This window comes from Anopheles gambiae, chromosome X (assembly GCF_943734735.2).
Source record: "Anopheles gambiae chromosome X, idAnoGambNW_F1_1, whole genome shotgun sequence".
Lineage (NCBI taxonomy): Eukaryota > Metazoa > Arthropoda > Insecta > Diptera > Culicidae > Anopheles > Anopheles gambiae.
This window is the reverse complement of record NC_064600.1, coordinates 346,827-371,159: the sequence shown is the minus strand read 5'-3', so window position 1 is coordinate 371,159 and position 24,333 is coordinate 346,827. Positions and strand designations below refer to the sequence as shown.

Sequence of the window (24,333 nt, the reverse complement as noted above, 5' to 3'; positions counted from 1 at the left end):
TGTGACAACAACAACAGCAAAAACATGGCGAAGAAAACTACCCAAGCCACCAAGTTCAAGCGGATTAAAATACCCATCGAAGTTAAAAAGGAGATTATCGAAAAGCGAGAGAGAGGCGTAAGCGTGGTCGAGCTAGCGCGCGAGTACAATCGCAACACGTCAACGATTTGCTGCATTCTTAAGAACAGAGAGCAGCTGAAGGCCAGCACCGTGTCGAAGGGAGTATCGCGACACTCGCGCTCGAAACTGATCGACGACGTCGAACGATTGCTGCTGATTTGGATCGATGGACAGCAGCGACAAGGCGGGGAGTTAACGCAGAACACCATCTGTGAGAAGGCGAAGCGTATCTACGGCGATATCGTGGAGGGCGGAGCAGCACAGGCTTCCACAGCGACCGACACAGCAAACGAAACGTTCAAGGCGAGCAACGGGTGGTTCGAGCGTTTCAAGGAGCGTACCGGAATGCACAGCATTTTCCGGCAGGGTAAAGCTTCTCGGGCGGCGAACGATTTCGTCGCTGCGTTTAACAAGCTGGTGCGCACGGAAGGGTTCCTGCCGCAGCAGATTTTCCATTGCGTCGAAACGGGGCTGTTTTGCCACCAAGGTGCCAGCGGTACGGTGCAGCAAGCGACTGAACAAAAGTGCTCACCTTCCGCGCCGGTGCAAGGCCGGCTGACGCTGTTACTGTGTGCCAATGCAAGTGGTGATTTGAAGATCAAACCTTTGCTCGTTTCCCACACCAGCAGCAGTGGACCGCCGCGTGCATTCCAATCCAATTCCGGCCAGCCGAATCAACTGGACGTATTGTGGAGAGCGGACAAGCAAGCGTTGGTTTCGGGCGATATGTTTGCCGAATGGATTAGCGGTGCCTTCATGCCCAGCGTGACCAGCTATTTGCAGGAAAGCAAACTTCCCCTCCGGGCGCTACTCGTCGTGGACAGTGCATACGGTCGGTGCGTCGAAACGCTGGCATCCGACATCCTTCCTCGAGCCGAGCCGCTCCTTAAGGTACAGGTGCTTCCTCCCAACACGGCACCAGTGCTACACCCAATGGACCAGCGCGTGATCCGTCTGTTTAAAAAGCACTACCTAAAGCAGCTACTGGTGCATTGCCTTGACGTTACGCATGGCACGCATCTATCGATGGACGAATTCTGGGCCCTGCACTTCCATATCGGGACGTGCGCTAAACTGATCGGGAAGGCTTGGGCAGCCGTTGCGGCGGGAACGTTAAGTACTGGATGGAAGCGGCTCCTACCCGGTACGCAATGTTCGACGATCATCCCCCATACCGGCTCCACCAGGGAACCAACGATGGATCAGCTGTGTACGCTTGCCAGCTGTCTGGGGCTGGAAATTGGAAACATCGATATCGATGGGCTGCTTGCGGAACACGGTGACGCGGATCCCTCAACCGAGCAGCTGCTGAAAATGCAGAAAGCTGAAGCGAGTGTAAAAATGGCTGATGCAGCAGCGGCACAGATCACTCCCCCCCAGTCAATTGAAGACATTCGGGCGGTGCTAAACGCATGGGATAATCTTGCCCCGTACGTACGCAAACATCATCCGGACGTGGCGTTGGCTGCGCGAGCGAACGATGCGTACGAGTCGGATATTATTGCGCACTTTCGGGCAATAGTAAAACAACGACAAAAGCAATCAAAAAGTACTGGTACTGCAAAGAAAAGAAAATAATGCACATACATGAAGAAATAATAAATAAGAATAAGTTTGAACGTGAACACCTTCCGGCATTTTATTTATTTAATGGCGGACACAATTCTAGACTATCTTTGGCAGAATCTGGTTTGGACCAATAGGTCCAACTAGGCATGTGTAAAATGAACGAGAATCGCACCGTTCGAACAGTTCGGTAAAGTGCACGAACGAACGAGGTTCTTAACAAAAAGAACGACCAGGACTTTTGGAAGAAACTGACTACACCGAACGCGTTCGAACGTTCCGTTCAGTGTTCGACGGCACACATAAATGTGGTAATGAAACGTGCAAAATCATATTGCTTTCTCGCTCTTTCTCGCACCGTGCGAACGGGTCGTCAGAGATCAAAATGTACCGTGTTGGTGTTGAAATCGTACCCATACAACTCAATTCCTCGAACGCTGTCGAATTTGTCCAGCAGTGTTCGATACGTGTGCTGTTGGTGTGGAAATCGTATCTATACGACTGAATTCATCGAACGCGTTCGAACTGGTGTTCGATCTGTGTTCTGTTGGTGTGTAAAGCGTACCTACACAACTGAATTCATCGAACGCGTTCGAACTGGCTCATTTGTGTTCGATCTGTGTTCTGTTGGTATGGAAATTATACCTATACAATTCAATAGATCGAGCCCGTTCAAACGGATTAGTCATTGTTCGCGAATGAACTGAACTTAATTGATTGCGCTCATCATGTTGATCCATATTTAAGTAGTTTTTTTTTAAATAGAATCCTTAAGTGTGTATAAGGCATGGGGTACAATATATGCAGGAGACATTTTTGCTCGTATTAGTTTTTTACATGCTAGTTTTTGGTCGGTTTTGCGATCGATTGTGTTGACCAGACAGCCGAGTGTTTAATGTTTTTAAATGATTGGTTTCAACCGCGTTCGCGTTCGGTGAAAAGAATCGTTTTGCCCATGCCTAGGTCCAACAATAAACCAATATAGCCTCAGCAGGGAACTTATTTAGCTTTCAATTGTTAGAAATTCTTATCGATGAACCTATCCATACCATCTTTAGAGAACTATGGTAGTTCTATTACAATCAAGACGAAGAAAAAGTATTTTCGCACGACGAAAAATCCAATCTCCAAGTCAAACAGCTCAACGAGGAATTGAACAAGTGAATTCATTTCTTGAATTCTGCGTCATGATCAAGAGAAAGTTTTTTGGACAATGATAATAATCCAGAAGATGTTAAGAATGAGAATACTTCGAGCAGCGTTAAACGACTGTAGAATATCGTAAATGCATTAAAATAGTGGAATTTTACCAGGTATCCTTTCCCACTGATGAATTCGTTTTTCTAACATTTGACATTTAAAGAATTCGTCCATTTAAAACTGGCAATACATGGAACGGAAGTAGCAAAATCGTAGAAGCGTTACAAGGATAATGGTACATACTATCCACTGGACATTTGTGAGCGGTTCGCCGCGAGTTTCGAGGATAGTTTTATCTCAAACACTATATATCAGGACGCTGTCTACATGCATGACCTATGCACGGTACTTCCGAAAGGAAATTGCCTACTTTACAGAAATGATGTCCAAATCTATCGTCAAAGGCGTGAGCTTGTAGACCATCTTCGACAAGCCACCTTGATTGGGTTTGTTTCCTGATGCAAGCGTAACGCTGTGAGCATCTGCATCGCTGAATGCGTCACATTCTCATGGATTCACATTTACATTCGATGGAGCTGATCAAGTACTCCAGCGCTGTCCAATAATACGCTTGACGGTCAGAGCCTCGAAAGAGTGTACTGTGTTGCGGATCTGGGTGGAAGGCATTCAAGGGAAGGCAACGCGCTTCGCCCTCCGTGATTGGAATCAGCGTCTCGACTAGTGATTGGATCCAAGTGTTTGCTGCTTGGATTACCGCACCTCGCCGAACGTGTAAAGCATGCCAGCATAAGAATGCTAAATGGAAGCATCGACTGGCCACTATTGCTCGTGGATACACCGCTACGTTCCTGCCAGAACACTCCGTCGTCGGCCAATGCTGGCGGTCGCTGAAACCCGAACCACTTTTGACTCTCGCAATCCCCTTCTTCGCATGTGCCGTTTACTAAATTCAGTTGGCGATCTCTACCAGTCTGGAATGACGACAGCAGAGCTGACTCCGCGTTTAAATGTTCGAAATGCGTGTGCAATGAATATCGATGAATAAATGCTCTGCTGATTAATTATTGTACATTTTAAACACAATTTGACTAGAGAGTGCTCTGTAGTCCATCAGTTAATAAACGTTAAGCATTGAACATTACTCACAATCGATCGTCGTTCCATCGAATCCGAAAGCCCCGTGTTGATTGTATGCTTACATCCGTTTCGAGCAGCTCTCAACACACGCACGCACGCACACAACGAAACACACACATACGATTACGCGCCTTTAAGATAACATTAGAAAACTTAACAACTCTTATCACTTATCACTAACTGGGGGAGGGATGGTCTTGACTAGAGATATCAATTCCGCGATGCTTCCCGTCAGCAGATCGTGAACAACCTACATCGCTGGACGGTCGCGTTTTGCTGTTCCTGCAGCAGCTGCAGCAACTACCTGAAGCAGGAATAGTTTTTTTACGGAACGAATTTCGCAGACTGCATGCGGCGGAGGCTGGCTATCGAACGCTCTAGCGAGTATGGAGAAATGGTGCCGATTTTTCTGGAACAGTAAGCAACAGGCCCGCCATTGGCATGCCCAGTGTTACAATCGTTCCTTAACCTTTTCCAAAGTTATTGCACATATACAACATACATACGCAACATATATTCAAAATATGTTTTATGCTCCCTCTCTTTCTCTCTCACACACACACACACTTTTGCTTTCATACCGCGCTGACAGTTTGGCTGCTGTGGCCAAGGTGTATGGATATTAGGAGGTGAAGTGCTTCAGAGCAAATTGACATTTCACGACTTGACATAACAATACTGGGGGCTCCGGTATTAAAATTGGGGAAGGCTAGAGGGGGGTATAGAAAATTGTATGCGATTTGACATAACAATACTCAATGATGGCGCCCGGAAAACGCGCTAACAATTCACCACCTTAATAAACACACCTTGCTCCTAATATCCATACACCTTGGCTATGAGCTGCCAGCCAAAGTTAGCATAAAAAGGTGGGCCACGATGTATGTGTAAAGTGGCCTTTACACGATTGAGATAAGAGCTTGGGAAAATAATCTCGCTTCTCGTTTGTGTGACCACTCACAAACTGGCCGTGATTGGTCGCTGATAATTCATCTGGTGAACGATTTTGAATGTTTCGCAACGGTATGGTAATTTGTATGCAAAAAAATGCATAGTTTATGTCAGATGGGGGATGTCAGCGCCGTTGTTTGACAGCTCGTGTGCGGGAAACTTCATATAGAAAAAATAGGCAACAAAAGTTTTTTTTTAATAAGGACTTTCACGCAAACTTTGAACATTTCCAGAGGTCGCCATTGCGGCGCTGTCGGTCCCAATTAACCGTTCAAATAGACATAGAGCGACAACGTCGCGCGCGACAAAAAGTACCTCAATTTTGCAAAGAGAGCTACTCGTCTCGCGCGACATTTCTGCTTCATCCGAAATAATCGAATGATCAAGTTTGTTTACGAGCCAGATTAATGCCAAACGCAAACAAAAAAATAGACTTCAACACATTTTAACTCATTTTTTTGTATTTTCAAACATAAAACAAGTTGGTTGACTGAGTCAAATGAGCTACTTTGATCTACGCGGAGTGAAATTTTGAGATATTTTTTGTCGTGCACGACGTTGTGGCTATATGTTTATTTGAACGGTAAGAGTTAATTCATGTGCTTGCTTGTCCCTGGCAACACTGACTGTTTTCAAACATACTGTTTAGCAACGACAAAATCAAAGTGGGTATAATATACAGATAGGCTTATCGCTCTTCCTTATTCTTACCGCTTATTGATAAACAGTTTTGACAGGTCGAAGGATACTTTTACACTGCTTTCTATATTCCGTTAAGGCAGAGAGCTTGAGTCGTTTACAACCCGTTTAGTGGTCGTTTAGTGGATTTGTGGCACTTGGGTTATTCAATGGCAGGTCGATACAAAACCTATCTGATTCACGGAGAATATTTTCACACCATGTGAGTGCGCGTGGAAAACTTGGCATTTCATTAAATGCCATCGTACCATACAAGATGACAGCGGGATACATACATTCAGGCGTGAAATGTTTCGGTCATGTTGATTTAGGCTATTTTTCCCGCTTCACGGCGTGAATTTGTCTCTGTTTGTCTAGTTGCTCGGTTTGATTTATTTTAGGTTGAAAGCTTGAGCCGTTTAGACCCCTTCAATTGTAGTTTAGTGGATTTGCGGCACTTGGGTTATAACGATCAGCCTGTTCAGTTTCAGCTTCAGAACCAAGGTGTTATAAATGACAAGGTGAAGTTGTTCAGAGCAAAATGACATTTCTCGACTTGACATATCTCTTCCGGGGGCTCCTGTATAAAAATCGGTGAGGGCTGGTACGGGGTAATGAAATTTGTATGCAGAGAGTGACAGATGTCCCCCACAATGTCGCCTAGCAAAAGCGATAAAAATCAACCTTCTAAATACATTATCCTTGTTCAGAACCGAGCAGTGAATTGATTTACTTTAGCTCAAGCAGTTTCAGAGCGTTTCTACATACTCCGAGACTGCAGCAGAGAGATGGCTGTGAGAGAATTGACAACCGGTTTCTCACGCTGGTGTGTGTAGAAGCTCTGAAAAGCGCCGAGAGCAAACTTTTAAAATGATATTGAAAAAATCCATTTTAATCGCTAAAATGAAGTCAAAGAAGATTCTCTTACTTTCTAATACTATTTCTACGATTATTAGACGGCAAAAATGCAAACTATAATTGATCGTTCTCCATAAACTGCCAATTCAATTTTTTCTTAGCTCCATCGTAACGTGCGATTTTTTAAACACCCAAGTCGGACTATCGTGTAGAAACCTTGCAAATCGAGTGCAAATTTGTGCTGCTCGAGCACTTCCAGTGTTGCCAGCAAGGTTGTATCCGTTTATAGTACTAGATCCACGGCAGATTCCAAGAATACCCCGACTAAAAAATGATACTCCAGAATGTATCATGTAGAAAAATGTATAAACATTAAAAATCAAAATTAGCCACAACTTACCCTCCATTGCGTAGTACTCTCTCGATCCACAGTTTTGTAGCGAAATAATTAGAATGTCCCAGCACCCACCGCTCAACGCCGCTGACAGCTGTCAGTGACATTCTCGATCCGCTCCCTGGACCAGTTCTGTCATAGCGGACCGATACCATCATTTCCTCGTAAACGCTCGTGTTCGCTGGTAGCGCCCAAGTGATTTTGTCGCCATTTTTAGCTTCAAGCCAGCTAAGACAGCCGAAAAGCGGGCGCACTGGTTAAAATTGTTTCAGTGCAGCAACAATTGTCGAAGTTTCGCAAGCGTGTGCGCTTTTCCCGATACTTCCCAGTGCTAGTTGTGTGTGCCGGTGACGCGTGCGTGCAGGGGAGCGCGCGCGCCTGTGTGTGTTTGTCAGTGTGCGTGTGTGTGTATGCGTGCGTGCGTGTCTCTAGCAAAGCCCCGCGTTTTTTGTCCATCTTTCCTTCTAATTTGGGTTCCTCGTGCACGGTGGTTGCCGGCATTGAGAGCGTTGATTTGAGCGAGTGCGTGCATCTTCCTCGGAAATAAACGGAAGCAAGCACCACTGTCAGTAGGGTTTGTGCGTGAGTACGTTTGTGTGTGTGTGTGTGCCTGAGTGTACATGTGCATGTGCGGGATCGTGAGTTGGTTGCGTTCCATTTGACATGTCTCTTGACATGTTCGGTCCTGTCCCGTGTTCGATGTAACGCGATAGCTCGCCTACGATAGACAAAAGACGGAGCGAGAAGCGAAACAGGAGACAGTCATATCACACAATTCAACAACCCCCCACATCCAGCAATCAACAAGCGTCACGGTTTCGTTGAAAAACGGCCGCCACAACTAGCAACTGCCTGAATCCATTTCCCTTCGTGCCGGAAGGCGAGAAAGAGATCGGAATAGAGCGAGATCGAGAGCGAGATTGAGTGAGTGAGAAGGAAGAGTCTGGTGCGTGTGGTGCGGCTGTGGTGGGTTAGAAAATGTCGTACATGGGCAAAGTTTCGTCGCCCCGCCGTACGGAACAGCGCTCGCAGGAGGACGACGACTGCGAGGAGGAGGACGAGGTGACGCCAACGGGACGGAGCGGTCGTCCGGTGCTCGCCGCCACCATGGAGGAAGCAGACAGTGATCGTAGTAATTCTCGAAATCACACCAATACCATCAACAGCAGCACAACGAGCGAACAGGATCAGGTAAGTGGAGGAGCAGAAAACGGGTGGGATGGGTGGAGCAGTATTTTAGACGGCGGATGTTCTGGCGAAAAACAACCTTCTTACGTTTGTACCCTTGTTCCAGTCACTCGTCGGCAAAATTGCCTCGAACTTCCTGTCCAACCTGTCGAAGCTGGTGCGCAATGCCAAGGAGAAGATAGTGTCGCCAAAGCAGGGCAGAAACAAGAGAAGCCTCGAGGTGGACCTATCCGGCCGGCAGGTTCGCGAACAGCTGGCAGCGGAACCGCGGAAGCGGCCGCGCTCTTCCATCGTGGTAACGTATTTCCCCATACGCCCGTCTGGCGCTTCGCTTTTGACGCTTGGTGAATGTTTAATAAACCTTGCATGTGTGTGTGCGTGTTTGTATTTGCCCCGTTTCTTTGCTCTCAGGACAAGGAGGAGGAGGAAGAGGAGGAGGGGGAGGATGAGGAGGACCAGGACAGGACAGAGCGGGCAGTGATGGAGCAGGAGCAGGAGGAGTATGCGGATGAGAATGACGAGGAACAGGTATCCAAGGCTCATCGGAACGCCCGTACTTACGAGATGGTTACGAAACGGCGCCGGCTGCACGAGGTCGAACTGTCGGTGGCCGCCGCTCCATTGCCCCGCAGCACGATCGGGATGCGGGCCAGCCGGGCACCGATCCGTTCCTCGAAACACACCCAGACCGATCGGTTCGATCGATTTGTAGCGCAAACGGGCAGGATGGAGCGTGCCACGTCCACGGTCGGGCAGTACCGAAACGCGCGCAACGATGGTCGGCCCACTGGGCGCACTTCCCTGTTCGGGCGGCCTGCGTCGGTGGCATCGTCGGACAGCGTGTTCCGCCCGTACTCAATCCATTCCACCCTGCCGACGGCAACGGTCACGTCGGGCGCGGAACCGGAGGACGGCGCGGCGGGCGAGCCAGCCAGACCGTTCGCAGCGTCCAAGTTTGGCCAGGGGCTGGCCGATGCGTCAGGCCGCATGACGAGCTTTCTGGGCAACGCGCACTACCGGCAGCGGATGGAGAGCCTGCAGCGCGGAGCGGTCGCGAAGGCGTTCTTCTCGTCCCACGACGAGCCGGCCAAGAGCCTCTACTCGAGCGGGTCCGAATCGAGCGTCTCCTCCCGACGGCCCTCCTTCAACCGGACCCTGTTCGGGTCCGTCTCCTCGCTCAGCAGCGGCCGCATACCGCCCGAGTACGGTGGATCACCGTTCTACGACGGCCTGACGCGGTACGGTGGCGCGTCGGCCGCGCGTACCCTCGCCACCAATGTGATGGTGCAGCGGTCGGCGCAGCCGTCCAATTCGACGCTGGTCGTAAGGCAAGACGCGGCCACCGGCACGGGCAGACGGCGAGAAGCGGGTGCGGAACCACCGAAAGCGCCCGAAATCTCGTCGACTTCGCAGCGCATGAGGCACATCTTGGACACGTTTTCGACGAACAAGAAAAATGGCCAGCCAGTGCCGGAGCAATTCCTGAGCAATTCGAGCCTGGGGCGGGAACTGGACGAGCTGATCGACCGCTCGAAGCAGACGAACCGTATTGCCTACCCGTACCCGGACGTGCACAGCCCGCGCATACTGGAAATGTTGCAGATCATGCGCGAGCAGAAGTCGGCGTCCATCCTGAACGAACCGGTGGAGTATGTGCCACGGCCGCCGGCCGTACCCCTGATGGAGTACGACGTACCGCTGCTGCCCGCTGACCGGCCAGCAAGTCCGAGTGAGCGGCGAAACCTGGCCTCCGAGACCCGCCCGAGCTTGGAAGCGTCCAAGGCGCCGGAAGAGCTGAAGCAGCAACTAGCCCACCCGTTACCTAACCCCGAGCATCTTCGCGGTCTGCCGCGGTTTAGATGGAATCCGCTGTCATCGCAGCCGGTCACAGCGGAGGTGAAGCGGAAGGCGGTAAATGGAAATGAAACCACGCCAACGCATGATGAGCAGGAGCAGCTGGTGGGTGCAGAGGACAAGCGTGAGACAGAGCAGCAAGAGCAGCATGAAGAAGCAGGAGAAGAGCACGGGGAGAGCGAAGAGGAGGCTTGGGACGATACGGATTTGATGGAGCAGGAATACGAAGTGAAGGAGCTGTGCCGGTCCAGCACGCCGATTGAAGGTGTGCAGCAGTTTACCTTTGCTTCGCCTGTTGCGCTGGGTGAACCAATGGAGCTGGAGTTTAACCCGTCGCCTACGATTACGTTCACGTTTGCATCGCCGGCACGCTGTTTAGACCAAGATTTCGAACCGAAGGCTCGCACGTTCCAGGAACTGATGGCCGAATCCGCCGGCAAATGGGTGTGTGACATGTGCATGATCCCGAACGAGCCCGAGCAGCAAAAGTGCATGGCGTGCGAAAGTGCGAAACCAGGGAAGAAGCCAGAACAGCAGCTGCAACTTCCCGCGAAAAATGCTACTCACGACAGCGAACCGCAAACACCGAGCGATTTGAAGTTGTGGCTTGCGATGAAGAAGCCAGTACAGCAGCAGCAGCAACCTTGTGCGTGCGAAAGTGCGAAGCCAGGGAAGAAGCCAGAACAGCAGCTGCAACCTCCCGCGAAAAATGCTACTCACGACAGCGAACCGCAAACACCGAGCGATTTGAAGTTGTGGCTTGCGATGAAGAAGCCAGTACAGCAGCAGCAGCAACCTTCATCAAGCGCGCAGCCTGTTCGCTCGTTCCAGGAACTGATGGCCGAATCAGCTGGCAAATGGGTGTGTGACATGTGCATGATCCGGAACGAGCCCGAGCAGCAAAAGTGCATGGCGTGCGAAAGTGCGAAGCCAGGGAAGAAGCCAGAACAGCAGCTGCAACCTCCCGCGAAAAATGCTACTCACGACAGCGAACCGCAAACACCGAGCGATTTGAAGTTGTGGCTTGCGATGAAGAAGCCAGTACAGCAGCAGCAGCAACCTTCATCAAGCGCGCAGCCTGTTCGCTCGTTCCAGGAACTGATGGCCGAATCAGCTGGCAAATGGGTGTGTGACATGTGCATGATCCGGAACGAGCCCGAGCAGCAAAAGTGCATGGCGTGCGAAAGTGCGAAGCCAGCGAAAAAGCCAGTACAGCAGCAGCAGCAGCAGCAACCTTTAACAAGCACCACGCAGCCTGTTCGCTCGTTCCAGGAACTGATGGCCGAATCAGCTGGCAAATGGGTGTGTGACATGTGCATGATCCGGAACGAGCCCGAGCAGCAAAAGTGCATGGCGTGCGAAAGCGCAAAGCCAGCGAAGAAACCTGAAGAACAACAGCAGCATCCTCCCGCGAAAAATTCTTCGCAAGACAGTGAGCCACACACGTCGATCGAATGGAAAAAAATGTTGGCGGCGGATTCACCGTTCAGCAAGGTGCCGGAGCTGAAGGATGGCTTCCAGTCGATCGTCGAAAAGATGAAGGCAAGCACGTGGGTGTGTGACACGTGCACTGCGCAGAACCCGATAGAGCACGGCCGATGTCTCTGCTGCGAACAGGACCGACCGGGTGGTGGTGGGGCCGGCAGCGCCCCTGGCAAGGCAAGCGAAGCCGCCGTGCCCGTTCCTAAATTCACTTTCGGCATGCCATCGTTTACACCAAACACTGCCGCCAACTCCACGACAATCGACACCCAATCGAAGGAGGTGAAAGCAGCGGGGATCACCTCCACCCCTTCGCGGACGGGCGGCTTCCTGTTCGGTGCCTTCAACGGGGTAGATCGTGGCACTTCCAACAGTGTGGCGCCAGCGCCAGCGCCAGCACCAGCTACAGCACCAGTCCCAGCGGGCCTGTTTTCGTTCGGTGCACCGGCGAACAGCTCCCACCCGTGTCCACCGGCCGCAGCGGTAGTGCCGGAAGCGAGCAGCAGCAAGCCGAGCTTTTCCTTCACGAACACTAGCACCACCGTGACCAGTGCCGCCCAGCCGTTCGTTTTCGGTGCTAGCCCTAAAGTTCCTTCCGCCGTCAGCTTCCAACCGTTGGCGAACAGTGGCAGCTCAATGGCGCAACAGCAACAGGTAATTTTAGTTTTTATTGCTGAGGGCTATTTGACGATACTTTTAGCTAATTTCATCGTGATAGCAAAACATACTAATGTATCATATACTTTTTACTTTAGAAGCTTGATTTTTGGCTTAAAAAGGGAAAAAATACATGTTGATTAAAATATTCGAGATAAATGATTTATTATGTAAGGTCATCGCAAGCAGTATGCCTTAGACCGTAGTTTGGATGGCAAAAACCAGGATTAATACAATCCTTGGTCGATCTACAGTTGACTGGAATGTTAACTTTACTTTAAAATTAACTATATAGTGTTATCTTCTCTTATGTCAATGTTTATTTTCTAATTACAGTTCGCGACCGCGACCAGCGTTACCGGAGACAGTAATGCCGCTCCTACCAGCCTGTTCGGATTGCCGTCATCGACGCCGGTCAACTTTAATTTCACCACAACCAGTAATTGGGTATGGCATGCCGCTCCTGAGCAATAGAAGTCCATCTTACAGAGCCGAATAGTTCAGGATATTACCATTCAAGATTTTGACATTATTACACAATCCGATCCATTTGTCATTGTCGATTTATTTTTTCTACTTCACTGACGATGGGAGAGGTGATGAGTTCGCAATGAATTTTAAAATTCAGTTTTGGGTATGGTTGTTAACGATTCAGCAACCCGTATAGTCTATGCCAGTAGTCCATGGGTAGTCCATATTGTTTAAAAATAATTAAAAACACTGTCTGGTTAAGTTTTAAACAAAATGTTGATAGCTATATATGGAAAAATGGAATATATAGTATTCCATTTCGTTGCTTTTTCCAGTTCTTCTTGATGTTTTTGCTTGAGTGAGTTATGCATGACCAAGCTATATCAAAAGTACACAACTCAAAATTCATCCCACATCAAGAGCCGCACATAACCAAGAGGCTCAACGTGTAACAACGTTAATGATGGTTTTAAAACTTTTTTCTTTTTTTTTCTTCTAAAATATGCAGGCTGAGTCTAATCCAGTATTCCAATTCGGCGGAAAATCACAACCCAACCCAAGCGCGTAAGTAGCTGGCTCTTGATAAGTAGTTAGAGATGTTCTCTACGCAATTACACATCCTGACCGTTCACAAGCTCTGTGCCACAGTGTATATATTTTATGATTCTATCCTTCGTCCCCTGCATCCAGTATCCAGTAGTGTTGAGGTTAGATTTGTCATCACAATTATCACTAATATTTGCGCCGCGTGTTTGGCTTTTTTAATTTTTTAACTAATATCGCTTTACATGTTATACGTTCGTAGTTATTGTGGTACGAAGAAACTACTATGCGAAGGTTGAATCTTGTTCAAATGGCTACTGATTGACGTATGTAGCTACTACATTTCCACATTTGCTATATGTTGTATAATTCGTTTGTGACCTACGTAATGATCTCATTTTGTTCAAAGGGACTTGAAAGGGAGAAAGAATCGTTAAGATTGTATTTACCTTAACCAAAAAATGGAGCAAAAGTAAATTCGAAACACGAACATATTACACTATGTTGTGTGCTTAACACGTCTGCAAAGGTTAACGGCTGCATCAAGTATGAAAGACAATAGCTGTGCGTCACATTTTCTCATCTATGGACACTACATTCCTACTACTTCGTTTTACTTTTAAGTTCATTTTACACATTTATATAATCATTTGCACACCTGGGGAAGGATTTAAGATCGCAGTTTCTGCAATTTGAAAGCCACCGTAAAGCAGCAGATAGATGGAGGAGAAATAACTCGAATCAAACACGTAATATTCGTGTAATTATGTTGTCATAAACATAGTTCAACAGGTCTTACCAAATTATCATGTGTTCAAAATCAAAATCAAAAGTAGTATACGCTTGGGCATCATAATACCGGCTGTAGTTCTAGATTTCGTCGTGTACGTTCTACTCCACAACATAGCAAAAAAATTCATTGGTTTTAATAAAATTAACCCAACCTTAGTTTGTAGCTCGTTCCATTGTACTGCCGATTGTGGTTTTATGTTCTGCACACATTAACTTCTTGTTTGTCTATTTGTATTCAATAGTGCCAAACTGTTGTTTGCTGTTGTATTTGCTGTATTTTTGTGGCACTATTTGATTCACTTTCATTCCCTATTAACTTTCATTTACTGGATTTCTCACCCCCCCCCTTCATTTTTCCATGAAAATTATTTTTTTTTCGAATGTCATTTAAGCTTTGAACATTTAATTTAAGTAACAACAACAATTTGAAGTAATTGAACATACAATTTGTACCTTTTCAGGCAAATATCGGCGGGCCAATCACATCAAATTGCCAGGCGGAAGATGATTCGGGCCTCGCGGCGTTTGCAGCCACGGTAAGCCAGCAACCGACATACCGGCACTCGATGGCTGAATCTATGAGTGAAAGAGACAACCGACGATGAGAGTGCGTAGGCGTGCGATATGGAACTAGATGATAGGTAGGAATCTGAGTGATTAGGACATAATTATAAGGAAATTTGGAAGTACGTAGAGAAACCAGAAGCAAACCAGACAGACAAGGAAGCGTAGAGCAACAGACGGAAGAGGTTTTGGTGCTAGTTCGATTTGCTAGGACACTGACACCAGAGCCTCAATCGCGCGAATCGGCTGATTTAAGATCTTTTATGAAGGGCCGCCAGTAACTGAATAGTAGTACCAGTCACCCATATATCGGCGGCTAGGTGTGACGGTCCTCTCTCGCGCGATTGAGTTACCGCCGTGAGGTGAACGCATTCCGCAGAAATGCTACGAAATACGTAGAACATGGGGTAGGACGATGGTAATATACATGGTATGGAAAAAAAGTTCCAATGTATAGACGATGCATAGATTAAAACAGCCGACTGGTCGTCATCACAGTACCGTGGGTGCTGGAAAGATCAGTTGTTACGCTCTGGCGTCCGGTGTTATGGCCACAGCAGGTGCATCTGTCGAAAGATATCAAACTCTTTTTGTTTGGCGCAGTTTTGAAGTGAGCCAGCGATATATACAAATATCAACAAGACGTCATTATTTGGCGCTTACGTTAGCCGGTGAATGGGAAGACGCTTTTATATTATCAGGGCTGAAACCAACAAGCGAAAAGGGAAACAATAGGTAAGCAGCGAAACTAAAGGAAACTGAAAGGAGCCAAGTGAAGGGAAGCGAAGCTGTGCTATGGTGAATGTTCTGTGGTGCAGGACACTGGATGCGAAAGAGAGTTTGTTGACAAAACGAGTACGGGCTAGTAAAGTTGCTGTATCAAAATATGTAGACTAGTAAGAAATGTAAGGAACCGGTTAAAGTATAGAAAGACAGACAGAGGAGAAGAGTGCGCGAAAGATGCGAAGAAAAAGATAAGGAGAAGGTAGATAGGGGCGGAATGGCGGGAGTGAGCCACAACAAATAGAAACAGGACAGCTTACCGAAACATTTTCACTTATATTTTATAGTATATATTGCATTTCATGCAACGGAGTTTGAGGTATGAAACGTTCATCAAAGATTTTTCCTTTTACTACATTGTTTGGGTTTTTTTTTGTAATTTTCAAAACTGTTTGAAAAAAGAGATTCGTTCAACAAAAAGAGAAATATAATTTGAACCATGAATGAAATGGAATGAAATTACAAATTATTATCCCTAGGCTTCGGTATTGTTATATTTGCGCATGTTAATAAAAAAAGAAAAAAGGAACCGACACATTGCATGCAAGGATTGTTGTTATTGTAACAATTATTTTCTATTATTCATAAATATTTTCTATGTAACTATTTCAAACTGTAGCAGGAATGTTAAACTGAGTTGAAATGAATAAGAAACAATTCCTTTTCGCAATAGCGAGTTGCTCCACGTTGTTTCAGGAGTAGCATATCTGTGGTTTTACAATACATTCTCTAACGCACTTTACCAATCCAACCAAGAACGTCCATGCTGCTGGATGTGCATCATTGCAGCGTATTAACGACTGCACCTAGGCATCAAATGCTAGGACCCACGACGAAGAACTAACTTCAGCCTCGGGCAAACTTTTTGCCCAGGAATTTCCACCGATTCTTACACAGAAACAGTTCCAAACAGCTGCAAGCAAATTGGAGGTCTGTTAAACACAACCTGTGGCATTCGGGTTCCGGTGGGCCGTAAATCACAATCACCTTCGTGTGATCGAAGCAATGATTTTAAGGTTGTCGCAATAGATATTTCGTCTCTTTTGCGTGTAGAAAATTTGTCAAAAAAAATATATATATAAATATATATATATACCTTCAACGTTCAAACTAAGGCGAGGTAGCAAGGGTAGCAAAAGATGCTCAATTATCTCGTCACAGTACCATGGTTTTCGTCAGAGTTGTGTAGAGAGTTGCATTTTTTGTGTGTCATCGATATTCAAATTGCAAGCTGTTGTCCCCTAACTAGTTCGTCAAGGTCACATTATAGGAAATCTACGAACTTGGTACGTGCAAACTATCATAGGTGAAGGCCATCTGTCATATGGTGTGTTATTAGCTATTGTTTTGAACATTTTAATATGGTTGTGCTACTCATGCGAAACACTCGTTAAGCGGGGTACTCGTTTGTCTTCCCAAACTTTTGTCCAACCTGCTCCCACCTTTATAGAATTATTCATGATAGCGCTCAATAATCGGATATCGGGAGCTCTAAACGTTCTATTTTGAAGGGGTTTCCAAGTATTCTATGTGACGCCTACCATCCCAAATATCTTATCTTTACCTAATTAGGTTGAGATATGGGCCGTTCTAACTGGCAAACTGACAATAGAAAGCATTGTCAAATTTGGTCCTTCGTCCTTCATCTTCATACCGATTTATTGAAATCGACAATTTTTTGATGAATGCGAATGTAGACAATCAGATGGTGTTATTCTGATATCAAGTAATGTAATCCGGTAATCATTTCAGTACTCATAAAACGTGGCAAACTAGCAATAGGCGTTGGGACAAAAGTCGTACAAGTTGAGCTCCCCCACAACTCGCAACGTTGCAATTTTCCTCCAAACGATTTTAAACATGCCACTGCGAGCATCAAGCATTCCATTATTACCGTTCTTTTCAATGCTATTTCAAACACACAAATGCAATCGAAATGGATTTGTAACAATTTCAATCTTTCAAAATTGAAAAAAAAATCACAAATATATGTTTAAGGACGCCCCATTCTACTGTGTCTATCTATACATTATGTCAACAAAAAAAAAAAAATCAATCCTTCCAACTCTCCCTCGACCTCCATTCACACGGGAAGATATGAAAATAAATGCAGAAACACTAATTTCAAAAATACCGTTGTTCCCATTTCTCAGGCCCCCCCCCCCCCCCCCCTGACCCTAGTGCGTCCCCTAAAAGCACGCCGTCGTGATCGTCGTCTACAACGCCACAACAAGGTGAGCCGTTTGCATCTCACACACAACCCCTTATCATGCTGTTCCTGTTGTTTGCTTGTTGTTTGAATGTTTGCTTGTGATGTATTATATGTTTTTTGCTTTGTTATATGCTGTTACCATCTGTTGTGTGATGCCTTTCAGCAGTATCATCATCAACATCATCACCCCCATCTGCCCCCCCCCCCCCCCCCCCTGCGCCCTGGTGGGACCGTCATAAAAAAGGAGGACAAGAGAAGAATGATAAATTTGTGGTCAAAATTCAAACTGGGGAGGGCTAATATGACCCATTCCCTCCCCAAAAGTTGGAAGCTGTGAAGCTATCGTGCGACCTTGATGGCAGTTTCATTAACACTTCTGCTTCATCACCCTCCCGCGATTAGACACTACCGCCGTCTGCTGCGATCCTAGCAGGCCGTGGTGGTAGCTTGACACAGACTTACGCCACAAGTCTTTGGAGGCATCTTAAACGATTGCCCGTTTGTGTGTCACGCCACACTGACACAAAGCTACATCACGCGACCTCCACCCCCTCCCCCCGCCCTTCTAACGCGCGCATTAGCGTGTTTTAAAACGACCAAACAAGTTTACTTCCCGTATCCGTAGCTTATGACTCCAAATCCCAACATGTCCACCACCTCCCAATCGCCCGCCCGCTGTGCCCCATATGGCAATAACTTCTCTGGGCTCAAAACAGACAAAAACCAAAAACTACGAGTTAAATTAATGAGATCATCATACTCTGCATTTTATGGGTCGTGCCATTTGTTTTTTTTTGTTCTTCGCAGTTTCCCCCGTCTCTGAGCGATCACGGAATAATCAAATTTCGTCAAATTTTATACACCGACACAGCCGTAACCTAAAAGCCAATCGGCGGGGGTAGATCGTGTTGAGCAGGAAAGCGATTCGGGGGATTTATGCCGAAAGCAAAAGCAAAAGCAAAAAAGAAGGAAACGTTCAACGTTTTAAAACGCCAAATCCGGTGCGTGCGGGGGCCCGAACCGAAAGAGATCCGATTCGTCTTGACATTGACGGGTGGTGGCGGTGCTGACGTTGTCGTGAGACACGGACGTGAAGGCAATGCCGTGACCAAAGGCACGGCAATAAACGTAAAGAAAGAATGGACGCCCCGGAACTGGAAAACCATGACCTGCGCCCGTCCGGTGCCTGGTGGCGTAGGTAAAGGCTTATCCCGCCAAAATAAAAACGTGTCCAGCGTGACCGCGATTGCGAAAATATTGCACGAGCGTCCTGCGTACTTTAACGGCCTAGCGCAACGAGCGCACCAGGGATTGCCTGGGACGCCGCCACCAAGTCTCTCGCGTGAGCTGGAGGTCTCTCCCTGCTGTACAGTGTGGAGTGGGGTGGCGGCTAATGCCGCCCAACACGAACCCATTAAAATGTGCACCCTTTTTGGAATGAGCTCAGGAAACACCTCCATCTCGAATGGAGAAAGAAGTGTGCTAATGCTATACACACTTTCCTGGAACGCTAAAGCACGCAAAACGGAAGTGCACCGTGTATCGTTCAAAAAATGGCATGCAAGGAACTGGTTGGACTGCATAATTTGTTCTAATAGAGGACAAACCTCTCCAAACGCCGGAAGTTTCGGTGGCTAACCGCAGCTAGTACTGCTTTATCAACGGTTTTGTTTCTGTTTTTTGGGACCCATGGGGCGCACAAAAAAAAAAAACAAACATTAGACCCGATGAGAATTTTGGTGACCAAAACAAACAGACACCAGGAAGGGGTGGGAGGTTGCCTGTACGGTACAAATGTTGTGGTTTTTCCGATAATTTCCGCGTGTCGTGCGACGCGCTGATTTGAATTAGAATGCTGGCTCGACTAGCCCACCGCATCTACGCCTCAAGATATGCGCAATCAGTGCCCGGTGTGACCCAGTTTGCGGCGTTGGTCTCGGATGGTGGCGGCGACGGTAAAGGTGTCGGCTTAGTGTCGGTGGGCCAAGGTTCAAGCCTGCGAATGACGCTCCGCTCGCTCTGCTTCCATTTGTTTTGAGTGGACGATCCAGATCGATAAGCTTCTGGTCCTTCGAGCCGGATTTTCGGGCGGAATGGAGTCGCTCAATGCAACAAAAGCTATGTTTAAATCTCCGTGCAGTGCAGAGCAGTGTATGTGTCAATGGTAAAGCCATGACGTCACATGGAGCATACATTTCAAGCAGCATTCTTAATCTGCTTTCGAACGGCGGAGACCCGCACCCGATTGTGCCTCATTATGTAAGGTCAGGGAAGCGAACGGATTGTGCCGCACGCAATGCCTGCAAGTGACCTGCTATTCTGTGAGGCTCGCCACCGACACGTTCGGTTTCGATCGAACCGTCCCCCCACCCCTAACCCCATCCTACCCCTCTGGTAATTTCCAACCCTCGGAGGGACGTGGTGGGGTGAGAGGAAGACCAGCATCAAATGGGGCTGCCTCGCTTCCGATATTGCCCTTAGTTTCTCTCTCTCTCTCTCTCTCTCTCTCTCTCTCTCTCTCTCTCTCTCGCTCTCGCTCTCTCTCAAACCGAGAGAACATTACTTATAGCAAGAAGAGAACACGTCAGCCCCCCTCCCCCCCCACTCCTCCCACATCACCCTCAATCGCAACCCTCCCTCCCCCACGACCTAAAGTGTTTTGCGACAGGTGACTAATTTTGCCACAAAACACCCCTTGCCCTCTCCCCGCAACCACCTCGAATACTACACCGTTGCGCTCCAGTCATTGGGAGATGGAGCCCGTCGAGAAGAACGCAGAGTTCTTGTGTTTCTTTTTCTACTTTTGCTCAAGGAACTGTGGCTTTAAGAACAAAACCAAAAATAAAGAAGAAGGGAAGGAAGGCAACGGAGACGACGGGCGCTTCTTTCGCAGAGCTAATCGTGTACCGTCGTCGTCGTCGTGGTCGTCGTCGTGCCCTGTTAGACCACCACCATCACCACGCGGTTGGTCGTGGTTCGTGTTAAAATGATGGATGATGGGGATGGGACGACGGTCGAGACGTACTAAAACGGTGTGTGATTGTGTGTCGGTGTGTGCCGGTTTGTGTGTGTTTAGCGATAGGGCTGTCGATGGTGGAGCACACGGAGCCCGAAGACGAGCGGGAGCGAGAGGGAGCGGTGTTTCGTTGGAGGGTTTTGCGGGTGGCACTAGCCAAAGCACCAGCGGCCCGCGACACGCGCAGGTGGGCAATCGCAACGGGTACGGCACCCCGCGCAGTCGGTTGGTGTAGAATTATTTATAAACAGGACGGAAGCATAACTAGACCACCAGTTACCGTTCGGTGAGAGTCGCAAGCGGGTTCACCGAAATCCGAAAAATTCTAACGTTGCCTTCTCTAACGACATCGCGCTGGAAGCATAATCAGTTGCCTTGCTTCAGTCATTCCCCCCAGATCGTTGCTTGAACGCACGGCCACGCGGCGCCAGTTCGTCTTGTCGGTTGGGCTGTCTCGGGACAGTGAGCGTGTGTGTGTGTTGTGCGTCTTATCGCGTACCGTGGTGAAGTGCGTTTTTAATTTCCAAAAACCCATACTGAACAGTGTGAGCCCAACAAGCAACGCCAACGGACGGACGGTTATTTTTCGCAGCCCCAATCAATACACACCGAAGTGGTGCATCAAGCAATCAGCCTGCACTTGCGATGGTAGCGCCAGCCGATCTAGAGCGCCGGGATGCCATCCCGGTGCTATACACGCGTGGCACCCACTACTCGGTCGGGTTTGATGTGGTAAGTTGATGTTGGGTTTAGCTGGAACTAGTATCTGGTACCCATGGTCACCATTTGGAGACACTTGCGATATGCTTCTTGCGGCCTAGTGATGTTGCAACTAGTGGTTAGTAAGGAATGCCTCGGAGGAGTTGGCAGCACAGAGAGCTTTTAGTATGCAAAATAGGACGCACACAAGCCAGGAATCTAGACAGTACAGAATGTTGCAAGTGATACGTATGATACGCAAACTTCAGTTAGCATCAGTTATTTTTTAACAAGGCAGATCCATTTGTGTGGTTGAATTGCAATGTAGGATACATTCCAAGCCTTAAGTCGTCAAGATATCGAAAGATATTGCAAGTGATCTGTTCCTTTGCCAACCTAAGTTGATTTTTTTTTATAAAAAGATAGTTTTCTGTTTGAATTACCAATTAGAAGCCACCCCTTTAAGGCATAAAGACTTGATGAGATATTGCAAATAATCAAGTGTAATAACCTCAGTTATCATATACATATACATTTATTAAGAAGCTCTACATCTATAATAGGTCCTTCAGTTTTGGTGAATGGCAAAATATAACGCTCCCAACAGCTTGAGAACTTCAAGAGACTTCAGTTATTCTTGGCTTTTTTCTGATCTCAATACGATTCGAATCGAAAAAATGAACTCAACTCAATGTGGAGAGCAGTCGATTGCAAAAATAGAGTCCACCTGATTATCTGTTGCAAATCCTGATGCAAAGAAGCTCTATCTATATGATCGATCTTTCTGGGTGAATTACATTTAAAGCCCGCGCTTGTTGTCTGTAACAAGTGATTATGTACTTATTATTGAGTTTCTATACACTTTGAGCCGAATTGCTAAACTTCTGAAGAGACTGTTCCGCAGGCAGTAAGGATCTGATGGTTAATCTTTCTCCAAAACAGGGCCGCACCTTTGCATCCATCATTCACAGCTTTCTGGAGAAGTCGGTAACGCTGAACGAAACCTATCTGCCGCTGTTTAACACCGAAAATGGTCGTAAGTAATCTGAGTGCTGAGCAGTTGGAAGATAAGACAATTCAGGTGGCTCACACCTTATGCTGAAAACTAAAACCTATCTCTCTTATCAGGTAAAATCTACGTTGACACGTACGAAAGCGTCAATAAATCATTCCCGCAGTACATCCGCGAGCTGCAGGGTATTGCGGACGGGGCCAAGGTGGAGTTCCATAAGGTAATCATTGGACAGGAAGTTGCGACCGCACCAGAGGGCAAGAATATGAGAACATTGTGCTATTCTGGGCCCAGTAATTGTTACTAGAAACGCAATTCGCTTGGGTTATGTAAATCAACGACGACTGCAAGACCGCCAAAAGATCAGAAACAAACCCCGTACGGTAACGGCTAATCACATTAGTCGCTTAGTCGCCATAAATGGTGCAACTAATCCTGTTAGCCTGGGCGTAAGCCTATTTGCAGGAGTTCCAGGAGTTACATACGAGACTGCGAGTCGTACAGCGTCTAACCTTGCCGCATGTTCTTATTAGCTTATCTCTCCCTGTCCCTCTCTCCTTCCGTTAAACCATACGAGTAATAATCCGCTTCCCGTTACCCGTTGCACGTTACAGCTGTTCTTGCTGCATATAGACGATGTCATAACCGGTGGCCAGGATGGTAACAACCAACCGATCGGTTGCTCGACCATCTGTGTCAACGAGCCCGACTGCGTACGTACCTTCTCCCGTAACTGCAACCTCTTCAATCTACAGCGAGTTTCATTTTTCCCTACTGCGTCTTCCTCTGCAGGTTGTGCTGGGCCACACGGAGGACGCACTGTCCGAGGTGCTGAACCACTTCTATTTCGTGTCGGCCCACATCATCTCGGAGTCGCCGGAAGGCAAGCACAAGGTGGTGGAGGAACGGTTCACCTCGCTCTGCTATGCCGGCCACCTGCCTGGCTACACGATGAACGCCAACCATCATGGGCTGGTCTTCTCGATCAACACGCTCAGCGCTAAAACGCTGGTCGGCGGCAAAACACGTAAGTTCCGGTGTCCGGCGTCGGCGTCCGGTGGCACATTCGTCCTACGCAATTCCGTTAACGCCTTTTCCTGGTTATTTTTTTTGGTTTAAAAGCGCGCCACTTCATTACGCGAGCCCTGCTGGCGGCGGAAAACTTCGTGCAGGCGCAAGAGATACTGCGAGACCACGGCGTCGGTGCGGCTGATGGGTGCTCCATCAACATGACGTTCCTTAGGTAAGTAGTTTATTGCAAATCGATACCATTGAAGCCTACATTTCCCTCACTTATTTATTCCCATCCGCGCCCCACAGACAGGAGGGCGACCGGTTGTTCCACAACGCGGAGATGGGGCCCGCCACCAACGGGGACGAGTCGCAGCTGAACATCTTGACCGCCAGCCCGGGCGAGCATATCATCCACGTGAACAGCTACCAGCGGTTGCCGGTACCGGAGGTGTCCGGCCTGATCATCGAGTCGAGCATCGAGCGGATGAAAACGTTCGCCAAGTACGCGCCGCCGAAGACGGTCGCGGACGTGGTGCGGATGCTGAGCGACGTGACTGCGTCCGAGCACAAGGTGTTCCGGGACCACGGCAAGAACCAGAAGGTGAAAACGATCTGCGTCGGCATTATTGATTGCATCAAGCGCACGTGGACGCTATACGCGGAGAATCCCGCGTACGTGCCGCCGCTGGTCGTGCTGCCGCTGGTGCTGAAGGATTAGATGGATTCGTACCCAGGAGCATTGTCACTCCAGAAGCTTCAAACACTTACACACACACATACGCGCGCGCCTTTAATTGATTTGATGGCATTATTTATGGCCCCTCCCCAACGTGTCAGGGTAAGACTAAACCAATAAAAGTCTTTTGAGAGCTTAATTTTCCTGTTACGTGCTTGATACCCTGTGTACACGAGAGTTTTATAGCATTTTAATTAATGATGACTATTTGCGGCCGCCCTCCATTTTATCGGTTTTATCTAAATCCCGAGTTGGATGCTCTAGATAGCGCACGTTTATGGTGCCGTTCAAATTACTGTTGCAAAATAAAAACAAACAGACAAATAGCCCGTCCGCGTGTCGTATTGCTTAGGGGATGATCTAACCCAGTGGGCGGCAAAGCAACGGGTTCCACATGAAACTATGTTGTAATGTTTTATTTAGTACGTGTATGAATACAGCCGAT

General features: G+C 47.8%; 4 protein-coding genes across 5 annotated transcripts in view; 3 read left to right on the top strand and 1 right to left on the bottom strand.

The window, feature by feature from the left end:
* LOC1272250 (calcium/calmodulin-dependent protein kinase type II alpha chain) overlaps window positions 1–4,615 on the bottom strand; it is a 31,471-nt gene extending 26,856 nt beyond the window's left edge. Inside the window, exon 1 of one of the 2 annotated variants that reach the window (XM_061653461.1) lies at window positions 3,994–4,615. The gene's annotated coding sequence lies outside the window, so the exon portion shown is untranslated. The remainder of the gene's footprint in view (window positions 1–3,993) is intronic. The other variant, XM_061653451.1, reaches the window with a different exon arrangement.
* LOC133391038 (tigger transposable element-derived protein 1-like) lies at window positions 25–4,303 on the top strand. Its single transcript, XM_061640918.1, has 2 exons — window positions 25–1,455; window positions 4,223–4,303. Exons 1-2 carry the CDS (start codon window positions 25–27, stop codon window positions 4,301–4,303), a joined length of 1,512 nt encoding a protein of 503 aa, XP_061496902.1.
* Window positions 4,616–6,969: 2,354 nt separating the features above from the next.
* On the top strand, window positions 6,970–15,746 carry LOC1272252 (nuclear pore complex protein Nup153). The gene is made up of 6 exons (XM_061654984.1): window positions 6,970–8,056; window positions 8,160–8,348; window positions 8,465–12,043; window positions 12,383–12,493; window positions 13,026–13,081; window positions 14,314–15,746. The coding sequence occupies exons 1-6, from the start codon at window positions 7,844–7,846 to the stop codon at window positions 14,390–14,392; spliced, it is 4,227 nt and encodes a 1,408-aa protein (XP_061510968.1). The 5' UTR covers window positions 6,970–7,843; the 3' UTR covers window positions 14,393–15,746.
* Window positions 15,747–20,298: 4,552 nt separating this feature from the next.
* Window positions 20,299–24,027, top strand: LOC1272254 (beta-alanyl-dopamine/carcinine hydrolase). Its single transcript, XM_311138.6, has 7 exons — window positions 20,299–21,159; window positions 22,069–22,162; window positions 22,255–22,358; window positions 22,753–22,851; window positions 22,931–23,165; window positions 23,261–23,381; window positions 23,459–24,027. The coding sequence occupies exons 1-7, from the start codon at window positions 21,073–21,075 to the stop codon at window positions 23,868–23,870; spliced, it is 1,152 nt and encodes a 383-aa protein (XP_311138.3). The 5' UTR covers window positions 20,299–21,072; the 3' UTR covers window positions 23,871–24,027.
* The last annotated feature ends 306 nt before the right edge of the window (window positions 24,028–24,333 follow it).

Coding starts and splice junctions, on each gene's coding strand:
- LOC1272252 (XM_061654984.1), top strand. CDS start 7,844: ATGTCGTACATGGGCAAAGTTTCGTCGCCCCGCCGTACGGAACAGCGC. Junction 8,349..8,464: donor GGCCGCGCTCTTCCATCGTG/GTAACGTATTTC, acceptor CTTTGCTCTCAG/GACAAGGAGGAGGAGGAAGA. Junction 12,494..13,025: donor TCACCACAACCAGTAATTGG/GTATGGCATGCC, acceptor TAAAATATGCAG/GCTGAGTCTAATCCAGTATT.
- LOC133391038 (XM_061640918.1), top strand. CDS start 25: ATGGCGAAGAAAACTACCCAAGCCACCAAGTTCAAGCGGATTAAAATA. Junction 1,456..4,222: donor TGCAGAAAGCTGAAGCGAGT/GTAAAAATGGCT, acceptor TCCCGTCAGCAG/ATCGTGAACAACCTACATCG.
- LOC1272254 (XM_311138.6), top strand. CDS start 21,073: ATGGTAGCGCCAGCCGATCTAGAGCGCCGGGATGCCATCCCGGTGCTA. Junction 21,160..22,068: donor ACTCGGTCGGGTTTGATGTG/GTAAGTTGATGT, acceptor TCTCCAAAACAG/GGCCGCACCTTTGCATCCAT. Junction 23,382..23,458: donor ATCAACATGACGTTCCTTAG/GTAAGTAGTTTA, acceptor CGCGCCCCACAG/ACAGGAGGGCGACCGGTTGT.